This window comes from Hyaena hyaena, unplaced genomic scaffold (assembly GCF_003009895.1).
Source record: "Hyaena hyaena isolate Hyena2069 unplaced genomic scaffold, ASM300989v1 scaffold_163, whole genome shotgun sequence".
Classification (NCBI taxonomy): domain Eukaryota; kingdom Metazoa; phylum Chordata; class Mammalia; order Carnivora; family Hyaenidae; genus Hyaena; species Hyaena hyaena.
Window position 1 is genome coordinate 2157472 of NW_024080794.1, and position 20763 is coordinate 2178234.

A 20763-nucleotide genomic window follows, 5' to 3' on the forward strand; every position below is an offset into this window, starting at 1 on the left:
TCCCACTGGGACATTTTAATATAACTTTATAGAAATAAGAAATTGCAAATGGACCTCAATGTTTTGCTATCCATCCTCTCCTGAACATATTGATATTAAATAAAAGTGAACAGTATGATTTTTTTAGCCATTATAATGTCTAGTCCTTGAGAAGCAGGCAAATCATTGTATGAATTTAATATAACAAGTGCCTCTCGAAAGTAAAAAGAATGAATGGATTCGAAATGTCCCTTTTTCCTCCAGTGTTTAAGCACAGCCCTGTGACTTGCACTATGTTCTCATGCAATGGCCCACAACACACAGTTTGCTCAGGAACTGAAAATGGGTCTATGAGACAAATAGCACCGAGGGCCAGCCAACTAGTGTGTGAGAGACGGGGCTACAATTTGGACTTCCTCAGTGGAAGGCTCTTTTTCCCGGCTGGCACTTCATCTCTGACGGGTGACATACTCTAGGTAAATATTTCTAGCACGGAAACAGGCAGTTGAGATCTGAGGAGGACGTGCCATTCTGGCTGGCGATAGGAAATGGTCCTCACCCCACAGAGGTAAAGTGCCCTTGCTCAGCCCCCTCATCCACTGCCACTATCTCCTCGTCCCTTCTGCCCCCAGTAATGTCGCAGGAGCAGCAACAAACCCACTGAGCGATAACACTAAAAAGGTGGCTTCAGTGGAAGCTGAGCTTAGCTGCTGGCTAGCAGGGGCACATTCCCGACCGACCATAAGAAACACCAATCTGCACTGTAGCAAGTATTTACAGGCTTCTAACATTTCACGGGCTCGTGAACTATGTTCGTAGATACATTTTGAGTTTCAAACACAGCTCCCGGGAGCAACTGTTTGCTAGTTCTTACTTCATTTGGGAAATTATTTAGTTTGATATTTAGTTCTTGTTAATAACAAAGAGGCTGAGATGAACATGAAATAAAAACAGCCAGGGAAACCAGACCCCGAGATTTTTATTGCTTTTGCTATGATAGTCTCACAGACAATCATAATTCCGTAAATTTTATAAAAGCTTCAGGAGCTAAATTCTAATACTTTGATTATTCATTTATTCCAAAGCCCAATAGCATGTTGTGGTGGTTGTTGTTTTAACTGTAACATCAATGGATGTTGTAAGAAAGAAAAGAAACATAATGATATATCATTATTTCCATCCCTATTGTGCACAAGTCATATAAGGACATCACAGGAAGAGGTGTGTATACACAGAGGAAAATTATACCCCAAAGGAATTTATATTAAATATGGTGATGCAGGAGACAGTCATATATGTATATATATACACACATGTATATACACAGAGCAAAATTATACCCCAAAGGAAGGTATATTAAATATGATGATGCAGGAGATAGTCATATATGTGTGTGTGTGTGTATATATATATATGTGTGTGTGTGTATACATATATACATGTGTATACACAGAGCAAAATTACACCCCAAAGGAATATTAAATATAGTGATAGAGGAGACAGTCATATATGTATATGCACACACACAAATATATATGTTTTAAGGAAGTCTGGGCATATTAATAAAAAAATCCAAATAATTAAAAAAAATAAAAATAACAGTGTTTATTTACAAACAAACTGGAGCAAATAGCTAACAAAAGCATTCATTGTTTCTGAACTAAGTGAGATTAAAAATCTTAGTGTGGAGAGAAATAACCTATGAGTGTGTTCATACCTGTAATTTATAGCGGACTTTTCTAAATGTAAAAAAAGACCAACAATATGATATCAATATAAATGTGATAAATCATGGAACTTACTGATGGATTTTTGCTTAATCCTACTTCTTGGCCACACAGAGAAAGGACGTGCACCAACTTCTCTTTTGTCCTCTTCTGAAAAAGAGATACAAAAACACATTTTAATCATGCAGTTCTGTGATCAAATCTGCTCCAATACTACAGCTATTAGCCACACAAGGCTATGGCCCCTGACATGCGGTGAGAATTGAGATGTAAAATACACAGACTTTGGTACAAAAAAAAAAAAAAGAATGCAAAATATCTCATTAATATTGCAAAATGTTGGTTGCATTTTGAAGTAATAATGTTTGAGATATATTAGGTTAACTAAAATATGTTATTAAAATTGATTTTACCTGTTTCTACTTTTTTAAAAAAAGTGACTTTTAGAAAGTTTAAAAACAAGACTCACATTATGTTTCTACTGGGCAGTGCTGACCTAAGTTTTCCTGAGGGAGGAGTGTGAAACTCAGCAGATATTCATGACTCCCCTTGATCAACTTTTCTTGTCTGTTACAACTTCCAGCATTAGCAAGGCTTTCCTTACACCTAAATTAAATCTATTATGTGATAGCACACATTTATTTTCCTCAGATGGGAGAATAACTTTACTTTCTGCAGAATTAAAAAATTCAATTACCTGCAAGCCATATTAAATCTTTCTCAATTTATTCTTTCTAAAGTTAAACAGATTCGATTCCTTCTGCTTCATGAGCCTTATTTTTAAGACACTTAAGCACGGAGATTCTTCTATAAACCATCACATTTTCCAATGACATAGACGAACTAGATCTCGGGATAATTGATAATTGGGGAGTTGAGAATGAAAAGGAAGAGAAACCCAGAGCCTAAAAAATATTAATGTACTTCAGATATGCTCTTAAAGCAATCTTTCTAGCCCTGTAAAATGATTCTTACCCTTTTAATCTGATTTAAGTTAATGTGGAGACTGCTAGGAGGCCAATATTGCTCATAGTTTTTCTTTCTTAATGGAATGTGGCTCACTGCATTCTTCTTTCCGTATTATAGAAGGGACACCCAATACAGTATCTTTTCAAGGCCAAAGACAGGAAGACCTTGACATTGGAGGATGAGAAGAGATTTGCTAAAATATCTCCCTAAGTTTTAGTGGGCATTTTACACTTCGGGGAAGGAATCCATACTGAGGAACATGGAGTTGGGATGTATTTTTTTCTTCTCTTTTCCAAATCCCTAAGAACGTATAGTAGTCTCTCTTACTCTACAGCCCAGTGAGCCCTCACTGAGAAGCCGCCATGTTCCAGCAGCCCCCATGCTATATATTCCACTCCTCCAACCTTGGAGGGTGACAGTGAGACCTGCATGTCTGTGGTCTCTGCTCAGCACCCACCCATTTGGCTTTCTGCCAGTAATACAGTCTCTCTTTTTATCTCGGGAGCAGCCCCTCTCCCACTAAGTGGGGCTTTGTTTCCCTCACACGTGCAGCAAGAGTCTTTTTTCTAGAATTGCTTTAGGTGTTGGGAAGGGAATGCCTTTATCCTGAAATCATCACATAACTCTGGAGCTGCTGGAAGGTTTTGGTGCTTCCTAACAGAAAAATCTGCCTTGGAAGGAAGTCACTAGAGAGGAAAGGAGGGCCAAGACTGGGGGTGGGGGTGGGGTGAGAACACTGAGAAGGGGAGAGGGAGTCTAAGGATCCAGTTCCTCAGTTAGAATCCAGCTGTGCTTGAAGCCGAGCTATGGGAGTTAATAAATTCCTTTTCCATTTACGGTAATTAATGTCACCAAAGAGGCCTGAATAATCCAGAAGTTTTACTTGACAGCGAGCCTGATGACATTAATACAGTCACCCGTGGAGCAAATACAGTTTTGGGGTGTGATTAAGAGAACTGCAGAGAGATCTAGCGGCCCGCTCTGCTCCGTGTGGCTCATACTGTCCATGGAAACCACCGGAGTGCATGCTCAGGGGACAGCAGTCAGATGGCCGTGGGAAAGCAAAGCATTTGCACCTCCTCGAGAAAGTACAGGCCTCCCCCAGTATTCATTCATAGCAGGAGCAGCAGGATATCAGACTATTTTCCACCCTCTCTTTTCTTCCTGATTCCTTAGCTTGGTTCATTTGTCCCTTCCCTCCTCCCTCCCCTCTCCATCAAGGTAAGAATTTACATCATTTTACTGGTCTAAAAAGCAGTGTGGGTAGATTCCCGTGGTCATCGCTTACACATCTACCCCCCAAACCATGAGCACACTGGACACACTGTATATTAGCCAATTTGACAATAAATTATATTTTAAGAAACTTTAAAAAAATAAAAAGCACTGTGGCTTGAGGAAGCAACCAGAAGGGCAGATTCTGTGTTTTTGTGAAGCCCTATCATATAGAACTGGTCAGAAGAGCTAAGGATATGGTATTTGGAGAAAAGAGAACTCACTTGAACGAGTGACAGAGGGAAGAGGGTTTCTTTATCCATTTGAAGGGCTGCCATGTGAGAGATCAGATTTCATTTTCTAAGAGAACTAGGACCAATGGGTAGAAGTGGCAAACGTCAGATGTTAACTCAATGAAATGAGCTGTTCAAAGATAAGAAAGGTTCTCTTGGGGTGCCATGGGATCCTCATCACTCAAGTGTTGACAATTAGTTGGGCAATGTCAGGATGGTGATGGAGGAACCCCAGATCACATGGGCAGTTGGACTTGATAGGTCTCCCTGAGCTCCCTTCCAATCCTGGGAGTCTAGGATTCTGTACCTGAGAGTACTGGGGCCTTTTCCAGCTTACAGGAACAAGGACATTGGAGTTGGAGCCAGATGAGGTGGAGGACGTGCTCCTGGTGACGGCCATCGCCCTGGGCTTCCCATCACGCCCAGAAGAGTTCTGCAGCTCATCGTATCGCCTCCCAATGATTGGCGTCTTGACAAGAAAGAATAAAAAACTCATGTTCTTCTACCTGTTCAATAGTTCTGTGGAATATGGGATCGCTCTACCCAGTAGCACCCAAACATTGCTTATTTGATTAAACCTTAGGGAAGATCAGGGTTACAAGTAGGCTCATTTTCCTGATGTTCAAATGCACATTCCAGTTTTTTTTTTAAGTTTATTTATTTATATTGAGAGAGAGAAAGAGAGAATGAGCACAGGAGAGGTGGAGAGAGAGGGAGAGAGAGATAGAGAGAGAGAGACAGCAAGCGCATAGGAGGGTCAGAGAGAGAGGGAGAGAGTGAGAGAATCCCAAGCAGGCTCTGCACTGTCAGCAGAAGCTGAGGTGGGGCTCGAACTCACTAACTGAGGGAGAGAGCACATATGAGTGAGCAGGGGACAGGTGGAGAGAGGGGGGCAGAGAACCCAAAGAGGGCTCTGCACTGACAGCAGAGAGCCCAATGAAGGGCTCAAACTCAAGAAACCTCCAGATCATGTCCTGAGCTGAAATCAAGCATCAGATGCTTAATGGACTGAGCCACCCAGGTACCCCCCAACCTCTCTTTTCTTCCTGAAAAGAGTGAGCTTGGCTCACTAGTCTTCTTTTCTTTCCTTTCCCCTCCCTCAAAGCAAGAATGCAGATCATTTTACTGGTGTAAAAAGTAGTGTGATTTGGGGAAACATCTGTAAAGAGAGATTCTGTATTTCTTTAAATCTCAGTCATTTGCTGGTCTTACTGGGAGGTCAGGGAGCAAAGTTGTGGATATAAAGATATGACATGACACCTGCCAGATAAAGGAGTGAAGGTCATGCTTTAAAATGCTTATGATCAGCAGCACTCTCCACAATAGCTAAAACATGGAAAGAGCCTAAGTGTCCATCAACAGATGAATGGATCAAGAAGATGTGGTTTATCTATACCATGGAATACTACATGGCAATGAGAAAGAATGAAATCTGGCCATGTGTAGCAACATGGATGGACCTTGAGGGTGTTATGCTGAGCGAAATAAGTCAGGCAGAGAAGGACAAATATCATATGTTTGCACGTATAGGAGGATTAGGAGGAACTTGACGGAGGAACAAGCGGGAGAAGAAGGGCGGAAATGGTGGGGGAAAGGGAGAGAGGCAAACCATGAGAGACTCTTGAATGCTGACAAAAACTGAGGACTGATGGATGTGGGGGGGAGGGGGGGATGGGCATGGAGGAGGGCACTTTGGGGATGAGCACTGAGTGTTATGTAGAAACTAATTTGACAATAAACTATTTGTAAAAAAAAAAAAAATAAAAAAAAAATAAAATGCTTATGATCATTCTTTAAAAAAATTTTTTTAATGTTTATTTTATCTTTGAGAGACAGAGAGAGAAAGGGAGGGAGAGAGAGAGAGAGAATGAGAGACCGTGTGAGCAAGCAGAGGAGGGGCAGAGAGAGAGGGAGACACAGAATCTGAAGCAGGCTCCAGGCTCTGAGCTTTCAGCACCGAGCCTGATGCGGGGCTCAAACTCATGAACTGAGAGATCATGACCTGAGCCAAAGTCAGATGCTTAACCGACTGAGCCACCAAGGCGCCCCTAAAATGCTTATGATCATTCTATTTTAAAATTACCTCTTTCAAAAAATCATTTTTATATGACTGAGGCTAGTTTCTATTTTTCAAAGCTGTCAATTGAGAGCTCTGGATGAATACGACACTCAGTATGTTCTTAAAAAACATGACCTAGTGCAGGTCTTAGAAAACTTAACTTGAAATACACGTAAAATAAGCCTCTCTTTCCCCAGACAACTAGTTTTGACCTCTGTCACTAGCTCTTCCTGCTGAAGTTTACAGAAACAGATAACATACCTCTGAAATATCAAAGTGAAAGTCTAGAGTTTTTCCGGGTAATTCCTTAGAAGCACTGGTCCACACTCGATGTATTTCTATCTTCGAGAGGTCACTGTGCTGGTAGGAAGGCAAGACTAGGCTGGCAGATCGAGAAACTACCAGCTTCAGGATATTCAAAGCTTCTCTCCAGTGAACACTCTGATGGGAATAAAACATTCAGTGGTTAAAAACAATTTCATTTTTTAAAAACGAATCAATTGCCAACTACTGAAATTTCTTATGATCAGTCAGAATTCATAGATTTAAAATAGTGCAGAAAATTCCATCATACGTAAAAGGCAAATGCCCTAAAAAATTTATACAGAAGATACATTTAGGAAACAGGCAAATAAGAAAATACCAAATTTTGTCCACATTCAAATAAATAAGAGTTTAAAATTACAAGGTACCATTTTTTGTCAATGAGGTAGCTCCTTCATATGAATAAGAATAACCCCCAATATGCATTTACGCTACTGACCACTCACTCTTTCTCAACACTCTCCCCACCTCCAGTCTCCTGTCTCCCTTGGTCCTCCTCCTGCCCCATCTGCTCCCTGAGCTCTCTTCTTTTCTTGCTCTGTATCTTCCTCATGAACTAACCCAGGACTCTGGGAGCCCTTCTTAGCTCTTGTTTTTCCCTCCCTCCTGATAAACTGCTTCCTCCACTCCATTCTTGCTTGCACTGGGTCAGCTGAATCCTTCTCTGGCCTCTGCCTGGACGATTTCAATGGCCTCTTAACAGGTCCCTCTACTTGCAGCCTCTTCTGAAGTCCAGCATACCCACCCCTGCTACAGTGATCTTTCTAGAACTCTTCAGAACAGTTTAGACTCCCTCAAGGGCTCCCTCTGGTGGGCAGCGTGGAGTCCACACACACTGAGCACAGCCTACAGAGGTAATCTCCCCCAGGCTGCCTCTGGAGTTCCCCACACCAGGCAAGCTCTTTCCTTAGTCTGTTGTCCTGGGATGCCCTTCCTCTCCTTATTGGCTTGTCACGGGCTACTCTTTCTGTAAGACGCACTTTGTTTTTGCCATCTTTGTCTCCCTGACAACCCGCAGGCAGACTGATGGGCTTCTCTCATAAAAATATTGAGCACAGATAAACTAACTTGATAGAAGTTTTATTATTATTATTATTATTATTATTATTATTATTATTATTTACCTAGCCTAGCATATGAAATAAAACATATTTCCTTCCCTCTTAAATTCTGCGTAAAGGGAGGTCATGATTTGAAGGTGGAATCAGTCACCATTCAAGATAAGATATTGAATAACAGAGATATCCCACAGTCCTGAGCCACTTAGAATAGGCAGTCTAGTAAAACAATTTTTTCTTTCTATTAGGGGCAAGGGGTTTGTAGACAAATATGAACTGAACTCCTGGCTCCCAGGACTGCTGTGAAGTGAGAACGTGTTACTGAATGCCTACCAAGTGCACAACTACTTTTGGAGAAATGCCACATGAAACCTGAACAATAAAAAAGCTTGGAAAACATTTTTTATACTTCTTTTTTTTTTTTTTTTAAATAGTTTATTGTCAAGTTGGTCTCTTGGAAAACATTTTTAGCATTAAATAATTTCTGTAAGCAACGTTCAAGTGAGGATGGGGTAAAAAATGTCTAATGTTTACAGTGTACGGCTTTGTCAATGAGTTTAACCAGATAGAACCTAGCATCTGCCCTTGAACTCTGCAACTCACCAAGTACACTCCTCTGTTTGCTTGCTGTAATATTTTCAAATACCTTTATGCAGGTTGCTTAACCTTACTTCCCTCAACTCTAAAGTGACAATTTTAATCCCTGAATTAACCCTTTGTACGTTGAAACGCCTGGCCTAGAACCCGGCACACCCTGGTTCCTTCTTCTTTGAAATAGGATCCCACAAATACAACCCTGCTGGGCACTCCCAGCCAGGTGCATGCTTTCAGTACCCCCATCTGTGAGCCCCAAGAGGCAGAACCATGTCCTCCGAGGGCTCAGAAACACACCAGGGCCTGGTCACGTCTTTCTCATCAGTGTGTCACTCGGGGTGTGGTCAGCTACCACACCCGAATGCTCTTGGGTTGGGGTGGGGGTGGGGGTTAGGGATATCAGTGCATGAATGTGCAGCCTGGAGCCTGTAGAGCTCTCCAGCCAAGAATAAGCTATAAGCAAAGCCTCACTCTTTCTGGAATGACTCTCAGGAAACATCCTAATTCTTAAGTGAAGGCATCCGAATACTTACTTGTACATATTTTTCAATGGTCTTCAGAACTTCCACATTAAACTGCTTTACGGGAACGACAGACAGATCCATGTAGCTGAGCAGACTGTAGATGGCCTGGAGGAGGGGCTGTTGCATGCTGGGGAGACCCTTCTCTAGCAGCTGTGGGAGGCAAGGAGCAGCGTCAGTCAGGGAGACACCAGCCTTCAGACCGAAGCGCCAGTGCTTCCCGCACCGTTAGGACTGCACCTTTCCTTAGGAAGGAAAAGAAAATCCTGGCTACTGAAGAAACAAAGTTATCATTAAAGGCAATGTAAGTAGGTCTGAATAGATAAATATCATATTCACAAATGAAATACAACAAAAAAACCTTCAAAAGGAAAGCATCAAATACCACCAATTATTGAAAATCACATATTACAACAAGAGAGACAAGTTATTCGTTATCAAACTGGCAAAGTTTAGCAGGTGATAATACTTGGTATTGCTGAGGATATAAGATGGAAATGAAACACCAGTGGAAATGTAACTTGGATAATTTGGCAAGTGACAACCAGAATACTAAGAACAGTTTATGTTCTTTTTTTTTTTAAATAGGTCTTAACCAATATAATTAACACAGATGATATTTTTTTACTCACATTATGTCTTACATATGTCTATACAGTTTTTATCTTTTGAAACAGTAATGTACTTCTAGAAACTTTTCCAAACCTAGAGATAGACATTAAGATTTATATATGAGATTTCACCGAGGTGTTTTTTATGATGGTAAGAAACACACAAAAGAACTAAACAAAAAAGCTCTGCAAGTAATGTAAATGCTGAACACTAGGGAAATGGATGCACAAATTATGGCAAATTGCATGATAAAATATCATATCATCAATAGAATGGCATTTTTAGAGATAAAAAATATCAGATAATATTAATTGAAACAGGAAGGGTATACAATTTCTATATAGTAGATGAGGCCAAAATAAATGTGAATGGATGTGTGTTATATAGGAATAACAAAGGAAAGAAATCTCTCGATAATGTAATTATCTTGGATGATTTTTCTTTACCCCACCTCCTCCTCCTGTCCTCTCCCCCCTTTTCTGTACCTGCAAAACTTTCTTTTATGGATATATACTATGATATCAACAATATTATCAAAAAGGAAAGCAAACTAATGAGAAAATCTAAGAGACATTTATGAGGATAAAATATTACTATTCTAAATAAAGAAATGTAGAAAGGACTCAAATAAATGCTTAAATTTCACATCAAATGGGGTCAAAAGAAATAACTGAGCAGTTAACACAGGAGGAAATGGGCAATTATACAAATCTATTGTGTGGAAAAATGAAGATTATTCCTAGAAAGGAAATACATAAAGAAAATAATTTTAAAGTACCAATAAAAATATTAAGCTGAAAAAAGGAATAAGTGGAGTCATAAGATAGAGTGAGGATATGGGGAACACGTTTATACATTGTTGGCAGTATCATAAAGTGGGAAAGTCTCTGTGAGACCAATTTCCCAAATGTGTAGAACTAAAAAGTGTATTCCTTCATCTGGATAGTAACTTTGGGAAATACCACCAGATGAAATAACCTAAATATTATCTGATAAGAAGTCTACATAAAAGAACCACTTGTAAGAGAAAAGTTATGACTGTAAATAAAAGGGAGATGTTTCAGCAAATTGTGTTATCTTAACCTGTTAGAATCCCACAATTGTTGAAAATGACACTATGTGAGCTATGTCAACACATGTAAACACACACACAATTACTGTTAAGTGAACGGAACAGATTCAGTGGCAATCCTGACCACAGCGACCTACAATTATACATACATGCCTGGGCAACACATGAATGAACAAGTATGTGAGTACTTGAAATAGAAGTTAGTGTATCTTATGTGTGGTGGGAGGTTTATAATAAAATCTGTAGTGACAATTTGTGACAAAGGCTGAATGGAACAAATTAGGTGATCTATTCTTATTTATTTATTTTCACGGTGGTAAGATATATATATATAACATAAATTTACCAATTTGACCATTTTCAACTGTACAATACAGTGGCATGAAGTGCTTTCACGTTGTTGTGTGACCTGGGCCACTATTTATTTCCAGAATTTGTTCATCATCCCAAATGAACTCTCTTAACTGTAAAACACTAACTCTCCATCACCCCCTACCCCCAGCCCTTGGTAACCACTCTTCTACTTTCTATCTCTACAGATTTTCCTATTCTATGCACCTCGTACAAGTGGAATCCGATAATATTTGTACTTTTGTGTCTGGCTTATTTCACTTGGCATAATATTGTCAGCCTATGTCAGTGCTCATTCTTTTTCGAATAATATGTATGTATATGCCACATCCCATTTGTAATTTTGAAGCTTTTAAAATCTACATTTTATTTTATTTTCCTTTTTTCTATTTTTTTAAAAATTTAAATCCAAGTTAGTTAACATACAGTTACTAATGATTTCAGGAGCAGAATTCAGTGATTCATCACTTACCTATACCACCCAGTGCTCATCCCAACAAGTGCCCTCCTTAATGCCCATCACCTTTAGCCCATCCCTCATCCACCTCCCCTCCAGCAACCCTCAGTTTGTTTTCTGTATTTAAGGCTTTTGTGGTTTGCCTCTCTCTCTCTCTTTTTATCTTATTTTTCCTTCCCTTTCCCTATATTCTTCTGTTTTGTTTCTTAAATTCCACATATGAGTGAACTCATACGAAATTTGTCTCTCTCTGACTGACTCTATGTCTAGTGATCCAAACAAGTCTTGCCTCCTTGCTAACTTACACTTCACTTTGTTTTAAAACAGGCACCGTCTGCCATTGTAAGCAGGGCATTTGAGTCAGTTGTCCCAGTATTTCTTGTGAGCTGAGGTATGTGTGTGCTTTCTTAGCAACTCTTGTGGGGCTGATGTGACCAACGTGATTGTCAAAGGCAGCAGGGTGGCATATAAGAGAGGCTCTTTGGCGTGTTGACGTTCTGAATACAGCTCACGTATTGCTGACCCCATCTGCAAATCAAAATCCTGCAGGATCAACTATCAACGTTGATGGAGGAGGCAAGGACCCTCTTCTAAGACAATCATTGATTCTATAACTTATCTGAACCCTGTACTGTTGATATAACTGAAAGGAAAGTTAGAATGCACTGCTCTGATCGCTCCTGAAAAGGCCCAGGCAAGGTGGGTGCATGCATATCCCTCAGGCAAGAGCAATATTGAACGTGCTAACCCAAGGTGGCTGTTACTGACCACTTGCCTCATAGCTTTCATGACCTTGTGTGTTAAGCTGGTGGGTGACTGGAGGGGCTACACAGAATACATTTCATTTGCTGTGTATCTGCAGCACCAATGGACACAGGGGCTTGGAAAGAATGTGCTAGAAACACATTTCTATGGGGACAAAAATCCCATTCCAGTTTTAAAGACAAACTTAAAGATGAAGATAAAAAGTTTACTTCAGAATATATGCTGTGTTAATTAGTTCGGAACAAACAACCGTTAAACATATCAAGCCACATAGTAACTCCTTAAATAACATATGAACACCTGGAGTGATTAGGATAAAATTTCTCCATTTCTGGAATGTCCTGACAGGTATTACTTAGTAAAAGGAAGGATTTTAAGCTTTTGAGGCAGGTATACCTCAGTTCAAAGGCTGGCTTTAAACACATGGCAGATTATTTCACCTGGTTGGGCCTCAGATTCTTTGTTATAATAGTATCTACATCAGTGGGTTTCTGTGAAGATTTAAAATGATTCTATATAGCATCTATGACAATATATAATAGACACTCAGTGAAGTTAAGAGATTGCTATCCATTCCATATAAGTATTTTATCCATAGAAACTATAGTAGGTTTGTCCTTAATTGAAGAGTTTACCTCGGCGAGGTAGGTCACCATGTTCAAGGTGATGTCAGCATATGCTTCATGAAGGTACCGGCAGACCACGTTGACCCATGTGGCACAGTCCCTTGTGTAACTGTGTGTTTTGTACAGGGTCATGACATGTGCAAGGTTGGAAAGTTTGGGGTTTTTCTCTTCCAAACACACCTTTTAAGAGAAGAAAATCCATTAGGATAAAAGTGCCTGATAAATAGAAAGATGTGTTAGCAATTGTGCTATAAGATATGTTTGCAATTTTGCTCTGGAATCTGGAAAACACATCCATACTTTTTCCTTTTTCTTTTTGGTAAGCTGCAGAAGTGCTTATCTCAGTAATTAGCTAATATGATTTTCACAAATTCTTTCCGCCTGTCTTCTCAATAATGAAACCAAAAGACAATGTGCATCAGCTACTCAGAGATGTCAACTACTAGCAATACCAGTTATTATTTTAAGGTTTGGGGAAACTCATTTCCCTCTCTGGATAATTTGTTTGGCACTGGACATTCCCAAAGGCCCATATGAATCCACCTGAGCATCCAGCCAGAAATCATACCTGAGCAATCCTTTCAGCTATATCCTTGCAGAACTGATTGGGATTTTCAAAATGCTGAATCAGCTGGGGCAGGAGACACAACACGTTCAGTGGAAACCCTGCATCAGAGAAGAGGCAGTGGAGACAGCTGAATATGGTGCATTTTAACTGTTAACAGTGGGAAGAATATTGCAGATTTTATTCTGAGGGGATGCAAAAGCAGTCTTTTGAACCAGCTTTATTATGATCTAACACAAAATCCAGGGAAAAAATGTACAACAATGACACCAGTTACAGAGGAGGCACTGATATAGATTTGTAATTCTGAGATATGGTGACTATCTTGCTATGGACTGTTTGTGAATAAGGATGACTGGCACAGATTTTTAAAAGCAGATTAGGATGAATGGAAGATGAACGAAGTTTCTGAAACTTTTGTCAAAAAACATATTTGAAGAAAAGCTTGTTTGAGAGGACATAGACCAACCAATTTAAGTCTTGCTCATGTAATGCAATAAAAAAAACTCTTTAAAATGGTAAGTAACGACTTAGTACTCCTGTGTTAAGCTCTACCTTCATGAAAAGAAGTCTGGGCCACATGCCATAGTATTAAAAATATGTCTGGTGATTTGGCTTAATTCAAAACAAGAGGGAACCAAGAGAATTTTCAAGAGGGGAAAAAGGTGAAGAAAACAAAAGAGATTTAGGAGGTAAGAAAAAAGAGAGAAAAATGTTTATCTGTACAAGAAAAATGGAATAAACTGACTGTATCTGCAATTTGATCTGGAAAGCATGGAGAGATAATTAATATATATATCAGTTCTGTGCCTTTTATGCTATTGCCTTAAAAATGTCTTCTATAGTAATAAATAATTTAAAAATTTACATTATGTATAATTTTGAAATATACAAACTATTCCCAAAGAAACATTTCTAAATAGAATTGTTAAACGTACTAAGCCCATTATCTATTACACCAAATGTAAACATAACAACCACCAGAACTGTGCAAGACAATGAGTGACGTTGGCTTTACCAATGGCTTGGGACGAATCCACCATGGATACTTTGGATACTGGTGTCAGCAAACTGAAAAGCTGCAGGGTAAGGTCAGTGGTGGTGAGGGAGGTGAATCCTTTCAGCAGTAGCTGCTGCAACCCTGAGAAGTCTGACCACTTGAGCTGCCCTTGGAGTTTCTCAAGTTTTTCTCGGTTCTCAGCTTTATCAAGTGGCATGTGAGCCAGTAGTCTATTCAACAGCCTTAAGGCCATTAGGTATTCAAACTCAAAATCAGATTCCATCAAAGCCACTGTGACCCAAAAGATGGTGGCCAACAGGTTGGTTGGGTGGTTTATGTGTGATGGGTCTGAGAGGCTGTCCTTCAAGGAGGATGAGCTTCTGGTTTTTGAGGAGAGGCCTTGTTGGGTACAAGCCTGAATTCTGTCCAATGTGGCACTCCTGGGTGGGTCTGAGGATCGGTCGACAACACCAAACTTCTTGGGCACAGAGAAGCTTCTTTGATGCCGGCTCCGTTCTGCGGTTGCTGTGTTGCCACTGGCTGCCCCAGGATTCACATTTAGTTGTCCTGTGCTCTTTCTGCTGGCTGTTAGTTTCGTGCTAGAGCTTAAATCTGGTGATGAACAGCTGGGTGTAAAAATAAAAAAGGTTCAATAGAAAGCCAACATAATTTAGTGAAGAGCCAGTCCTTTTAAGATCCACTGACAAACTATAAGGGAAGGAAATCATTCTTTGGAAATACTATCTATTCTTTTGTTCACCCCACCCCCATACTCTTAAACTTACAGGGATAAATTTCCTTATTCCTAAACTTAAAGCTCTTGGGGAAAAAGCCAATGAGAACCCTTACCAACAAAACGAGAATAAAACCTAATACTGACTTACGCATATTGAAAGGCTAGAGAAGAGGGGCTGGTGGTAAAGTTTACTGATGTTTCATTTATATTTTTGTTTGCATTTGGGCAGAAGTAATTTAGAAATAAAGTGTGACTGATAGACACCAAGTTTAATATTTTATTAACTGACTGATAAGGAGAACAGAAATGGAAAGGATATTATCTAGAAAGAAAAAAGTTAGTAACTGCATCAAAGGAATTTTTTTACACTTCTAAAAAAACCTATGAGAAATGATCTCTAAGCCTATTTCAGGCTGAAAAGATAAAACTCTTTATCAACATTCTTGGTAAATTCTTACTGATTGAGATAAATCTGTAGATTTATATAGAAAAATATGTATGATGTTAGTAATTACCTATCCATAAAAAATGCCCAACTTAAAAGTGAAACAAGGCTCAGTGTGATTTATGATAACATCACTGACTCAACTGCAAGCAAAATGAGCTTGATTATATAAACGGAATACAGACTTGTGAATGATTTGAAATGGACAATTAAACATTGGCAGGAGCAACAGGAATAAAAATTTAAAAAGGAAGGTCCTAAGATAGGAACTTATTCATATAAAATCGACATTAATTCCAGCTGTTTTTATAGTAATGGTTCAAGATGAGTTTTATGTATATTCATTCAAAAACTATGTAGTTTTGGTTTGTTTACAATGAAATAAGCAGTATAATTATAAAATTTGAAAGAGTACTCAAAGTCATAAAACAGAAAATGAAAAAGCATTAATATTTGTATTATTTAGAACTAACATTTCTTCTCTATCTTTCAGATGTGTGAAACTGCTTATATAACATGTATCTGTGTGTGTCATAGCTTCCTTTTTTTTTTTAAACTAAAGAAAATGTCATACATCAAAAACTAGGTTTGTTCTTTGGATTTTGCCCAAAGTCTAGGCATGTCTCAACTATTGAGTCCAGCATGTTTGATTTCAAAAGTCATTAAGCTTCTTCTCACCGAGATAACACCGTTAAGAGATCACTGTTCTTCAAGCAGTCGGACAAGTTATCCACGGCGGCTTCTAACGTAAGGAGGGCTTCCATTACGTAACCCTGCCGGACACACAAAGATAACATTTTGTACTGCTTAAAACTGCTGTTCCCTTCTGGAAGATAAATGTAATCAACACGAACTTTATTCAAATCTAACGTTAACATCATTGAGTGCTAGACAGTCTATGTTACCTTAACTTACCAAGCCTAAAAACACAATTTAATGGCCACTTAGTAAATTCAGATGGCTTAGCAGTTAGTAGGTAATCACAAAGATTTATTTCCCTAGATCTGACGTCCTCAACAGACCAACCTCCTCTGAAATCCAATGGGGAGAGGGCAAGGCTAAAGGTGGCAATCATTGCCCCTCGATGAGGAGGGTGGTAGACATTCCAAATACAGAGTGTCAATATCTGAGCCAGAAATGAAGAGCTGAGGTATGAGAAGGTCTGTGCCTCAGTGGCATTTTGAAGAGCATATCCAATGTCCAGAAAGAGGAGAAGAGGCTAGAGCTTGCAAGTGTGTAAGTCTCCTGGGATGTAGCAACTTTTCTGATGGAAAAGAAAGGAAAGAAGGGCTTGGCCCAAGCTACAGAGCTTGTAACGCCCATGTAATGCTCCCCGGTCCCTGGGATTGAGGTACAGGGTCTTCTTGTGGCATCTATTCTGTTCATTACTTCTTCAGCTCTTTTCAGTGTACCGAGGGCTAGTTATACAGAGAGGGGGAGTGTGCTCAATGGATATGATGGAGATTCCTTCTCTGGGTGGGGAGACAGCACAGCAGCGTCCTAGGCTGATGGCAGAAGGACAAAACAATTCATATCATTCCCCACTTCCCAGTCAACTAAAACTAACAACAAAAACAACCAAGGAGTCACCAGGGGATTTTCAATTGTTGGCTCAATAAAACAATATCCACTGAATTTATACAATGCTCCTTGAAGTGATTTTTCTTAAGTTTATTTATTTTGAGAGAGAGAGAGAGAGAGTGTGTGTGTGTGTGTGTGTGCTAGCAGGGGAGAGTCAGAGAGAGATGGGGAGGAAGGGAGGGAGAGGGAGAGAGAGATAATGCCAAGCAGGCTCCACACCGTCCACACAGAGCCTGATGCAGGGCTCAATTCCATGAACTGTGAGATCATGACCTGAGCCAAAATCAAGAGCTGCACATTTAATAGACTGAGCCACCCAGGCGCCCCCAAAGTGATTTTTGTAAATATAAACATCTGGAAACTTTTAAAATAAATTGTATATGTCCAAATGGCTGGGATAATTGGTGAAAGAAAGAAGGCTCAAAGAAAGTCCTCGTCTTTGACATGAGAGAAGGCGAATGAGTTTGGTGGCCTTTCCTTCTGTACCTGAATCTCATCTCCATGTTCTCCAATCACCTCCACCAGTCTGGAGAGAAGGTCAGACAAGGCATGTGCTGATAGGGGCTGCTTCAGCGCCCGGAATATCTGGAAGGATCGACCAGCATAGTGCCTCGAAGAGCTTGCCAGGGCTGTCTGCAGTGCAACTTCACTCAAGTGTTGCTCCAGATGAAAACCTGGGCACCAGGAGGCCAGAGATGGTCAATCTATACTCTGCAAACCCAGAGCATCAGTTATCTATAGGTTTCAATCAGGCTAACTGCAAAGAGCTATCCTTTGGTGGTACTTATTTAAGAATTAACCATTTTAGAATTAAAAAAACACCAAATTTGAACAGATCTTAAAGAGGCATAGTGTAGTAGAGTCAGAAGCTTTGCAACAAAGTGCAAAGTTTTGAACAGGGGTTTTTGGGACTCTGGAAAGAAATGTAGTCTCTATGAGCCTATTTTCTTGTTTTTAACTGGAAAATAATAGTATCTATATCATAGAGTCATTGCGAAAATTCAATGTTTTAAAAAATGCTTTGTACCTCCATCAACGGACGAATGGATCAAGAAGATGTGGTTTATCTATACGATGGAATACTACATGGCAATGAGAAACAATGAAATCTGGCCATGTGTAGCAACGTGGATGGAACTTGAGGGTGTTATGCTGAGCGAAATAAGTCAGGCAGAGAAGGACAGATACCATATGTTTGCACGTATAGGAGGATTAGGAGGAACTTAACGGAGGACTGTGGGGTAGAAGAAGGGGGGAAATAGTGGGGGAGGGGGAGAGAGGCAAACCATGAGAGACTCTTGAATGCCAAGAACCAACTGAGGACTGATGGGTGTTGGGGGGGAGGGGGGAGATGGGCATGGAGGAGGGCACTTGTGGGGATGAGCACTCGGTGTTATATGGACACCAACTTGACAATAAACTATTTGTAAAAATAAATAAATAAATAAATAAATAAAATAAAAAATGCTTTGTACCATCTGACACATAATATACTCACAAAGGTATTCTTGTTTACTGCCCTCCCATTTTTTACATTGTTCTTCTGAAGTCCTTTTTCCATGGAGTACTTTCACTCCTTTTTTTCATAAGAGAATTTGTTAGGAACAAGTTTTCAGAGTACTGTTGTAGAGGAAAGCTGTTAGTGGATCTAGTCAACTCTAAACACAACCGAGGCCTGTACCAAAGTCTTTGTTCTTCAGAATAGTCTATAAATATGCAGATATTGAAATGCAGATGTTGCCAAGAAGGCAGCCATCATTTAAACTCTTGCCCAAATATTGGTTCTTCCAATAGCACGAAGGTTAATCTTAGTCATCAGGAAACCACTGGATCAGATGGAAGTCAAAATGTAAAGTAAAACACATGATTGAATTCTGGGCCATTGATCTGTATTCTGTTGTGCCTCTCTGTGGGAGAAAAACTGACTGCAAAGTCAGAGGACATGATGAAAACCGTGATTTTGGCTGTCTCTGTGATCTAGAGGACTCCATGGTACATTTGATTGTCACATGAAAGTGAACCAGGAGGGATCATTTAACGTCATTGTTCTTAGCTGCTGCTTGGCTATCTGACCTTAGGGACCTTTAGACTATATAAGAGAATGTTCCTGCAGAGCAAACAAAGGGTCCTGGAAGATGGACTTAGATATATTCAAAGTAGCAAATACAGGGTTAAACCCACATAGGCAGTTCACAATTTATGAATGGATTATGTTTCAAAACAGAATTTGTACCTTTATTTTGTTTTATTTTCCTACTTAATTTTATTACATGTGGGGTTAGGTCCTCTGTCAATGAACAAAACCTTACTGAAATCAGAACGGACCTGAAGGCTAGAACTATACTGGTAGGACTATAGAACCCCACCATGCTCTTGGTGACAATGCCACCAGTGACATGACAATGTCCTTAAGAAAGTCTATTTAACGTGTCACACAGCAGCCTACATTTCCCAGGCTTTCTTGCAGGAGCTTGTTTCTGGGTTATGGCCAGTGGAACATGGGACGCAGCGCTGGATGCCACATTAGAACCGCATGTGGTGTAAATTCCTCCTGAGTAATGCTCCACTCAGTCTCTTCCTCCACTTGCTGGCAGGCTGAAGAGGGTTGAGGAGAGGCCTCTGAGCTGAGGTGGTCAGAGCCACAAAGGAAGGTCACTGAAGGCCTGCCTTCAAACTTCAAATTTCAAATGTGGAAGGCCACCTGCCAAACTACGCCAGTATCCTTAAGAGAGGTTATTTATTTATTTATTTATTTTTAAATAGTTTATTGTCAAGTTGGTTTCCATATAACACACAGTGCTCATCCCCACAAGTGCCCTCCTCCATGCCCATCACCCACCCCCCCACTTCCTCAGCCCTCAGTTTGTTCTCAGCATTCAAGAGTCTCTCATGGTTTGCCTCCCTCCCTCTCCCCAACAGTTTTTCCTCCCTTCTTCTCCCCCATGGTCCTCCGTTAAGTTCCTCCTAATCCTCCTATACATGCAAACATATGGTATTTGTCCTTCTCTGCCTGACTTATTTCGCTCACCACAACACCCTCAAGTTCCATCCATGTTGCTACACATGGCCAGATTTCATTCTTTCTCATTGCCATGTAGTATTCCATTGTATAGATAAACTACATCTTGATCTATTCGTCCGTTGATGGACACTTAGGCTCTTTCCATGTTTTGGTTATTGTTGAGAGTGCTGCTATGAACACTGGGGTGCATGTGCCCCTATGCATCAGCACTCCTGTATCTCTTGAGTAAATTCCTAGCAGTGCTATTGCTGGGTCATAGGGGAGTTCTATTGTTAATTTTTTGAGGAACCTCCACATTGTTTTTCAGAGGGGCTTCACCAGTTTATGTTCCCACCAACAGTGTAGGAGGGTGCCCGTTTCTCCACATCCTCGCCAGCATCTAGAGTCCTCTGATTTGCTCATTTTAGCCACTGTGACCACCGTGAGGTGGTATCTCAGTGTGGTTTTGATTTGTATTTCCCTGATGAGGAGGGATGCTGAGCATAGTTTCATGTGCCTATTGGCCATCTGGATGTCAGAGAGGCTATTTAAATTAAAGACTATTTAACAGTTCAGTTCTACACTGGACTGTTATGTGATCAGAAGTAACCGTCTACTGTGTTAAGCCTCTGAGCTTTGGGGGTTGTGTGTTACAGCAGCTACACTACCCTGACTCCTACAAGTGTTTCCAGGAACATATTTTATTGTGCTACAGTGGAAACAGGCAGAGAGCAGGGGTGTATAAAGAAACTGTAGTGAGTAAAAGCATCTGGGGCAAGATGTGAAAAAACTCAGACTCTAAGCACCCTCTGA

General features: G+C 40.2%; 1 protein-coding gene across 5 annotated transcripts in view; it reads right to left on the reverse strand.

Annotated features, from left to right (window-relative positions):
* The window catches only part of FRY (FRY microtubule binding protein), a 258661-nt gene that overhangs the window by 42371 nt on the left and 195527 nt on the right, over positions 1-20763 (reverse strand). For all 5 annotated transcript variants that reach the window (XM_039239842.1, XM_039239840.1, XM_039239841.1 and 2 more), the window contains 9 exons: positions 17436-17623; positions 16047-16141; positions 14206-14813; positions 13191-13288; positions 12632-12802; positions 8752-8892; positions 6504-6683; positions 4491-4652; positions 1782-1856 (listed from right to left, as the gene is read on the reverse strand). In XM_039239842.1, the coding sequence (XP_039095773.1) occupies positions 1782-1856; positions 4491-4652; positions 6504-6683; positions 8752-8892; positions 12632-12802; positions 13191-13288; positions 14206-14813; positions 16047-16141; positions 17436-17623 (1718 nt within the window). The remainder of the gene's footprint in view (positions 1-1781; positions 1857-4490; positions 4653-6503; positions 6684-8751; positions 8893-12631; positions 12803-13190; positions 13289-14205; positions 14814-16046; positions 16142-17435; positions 17624-20763) is intronic.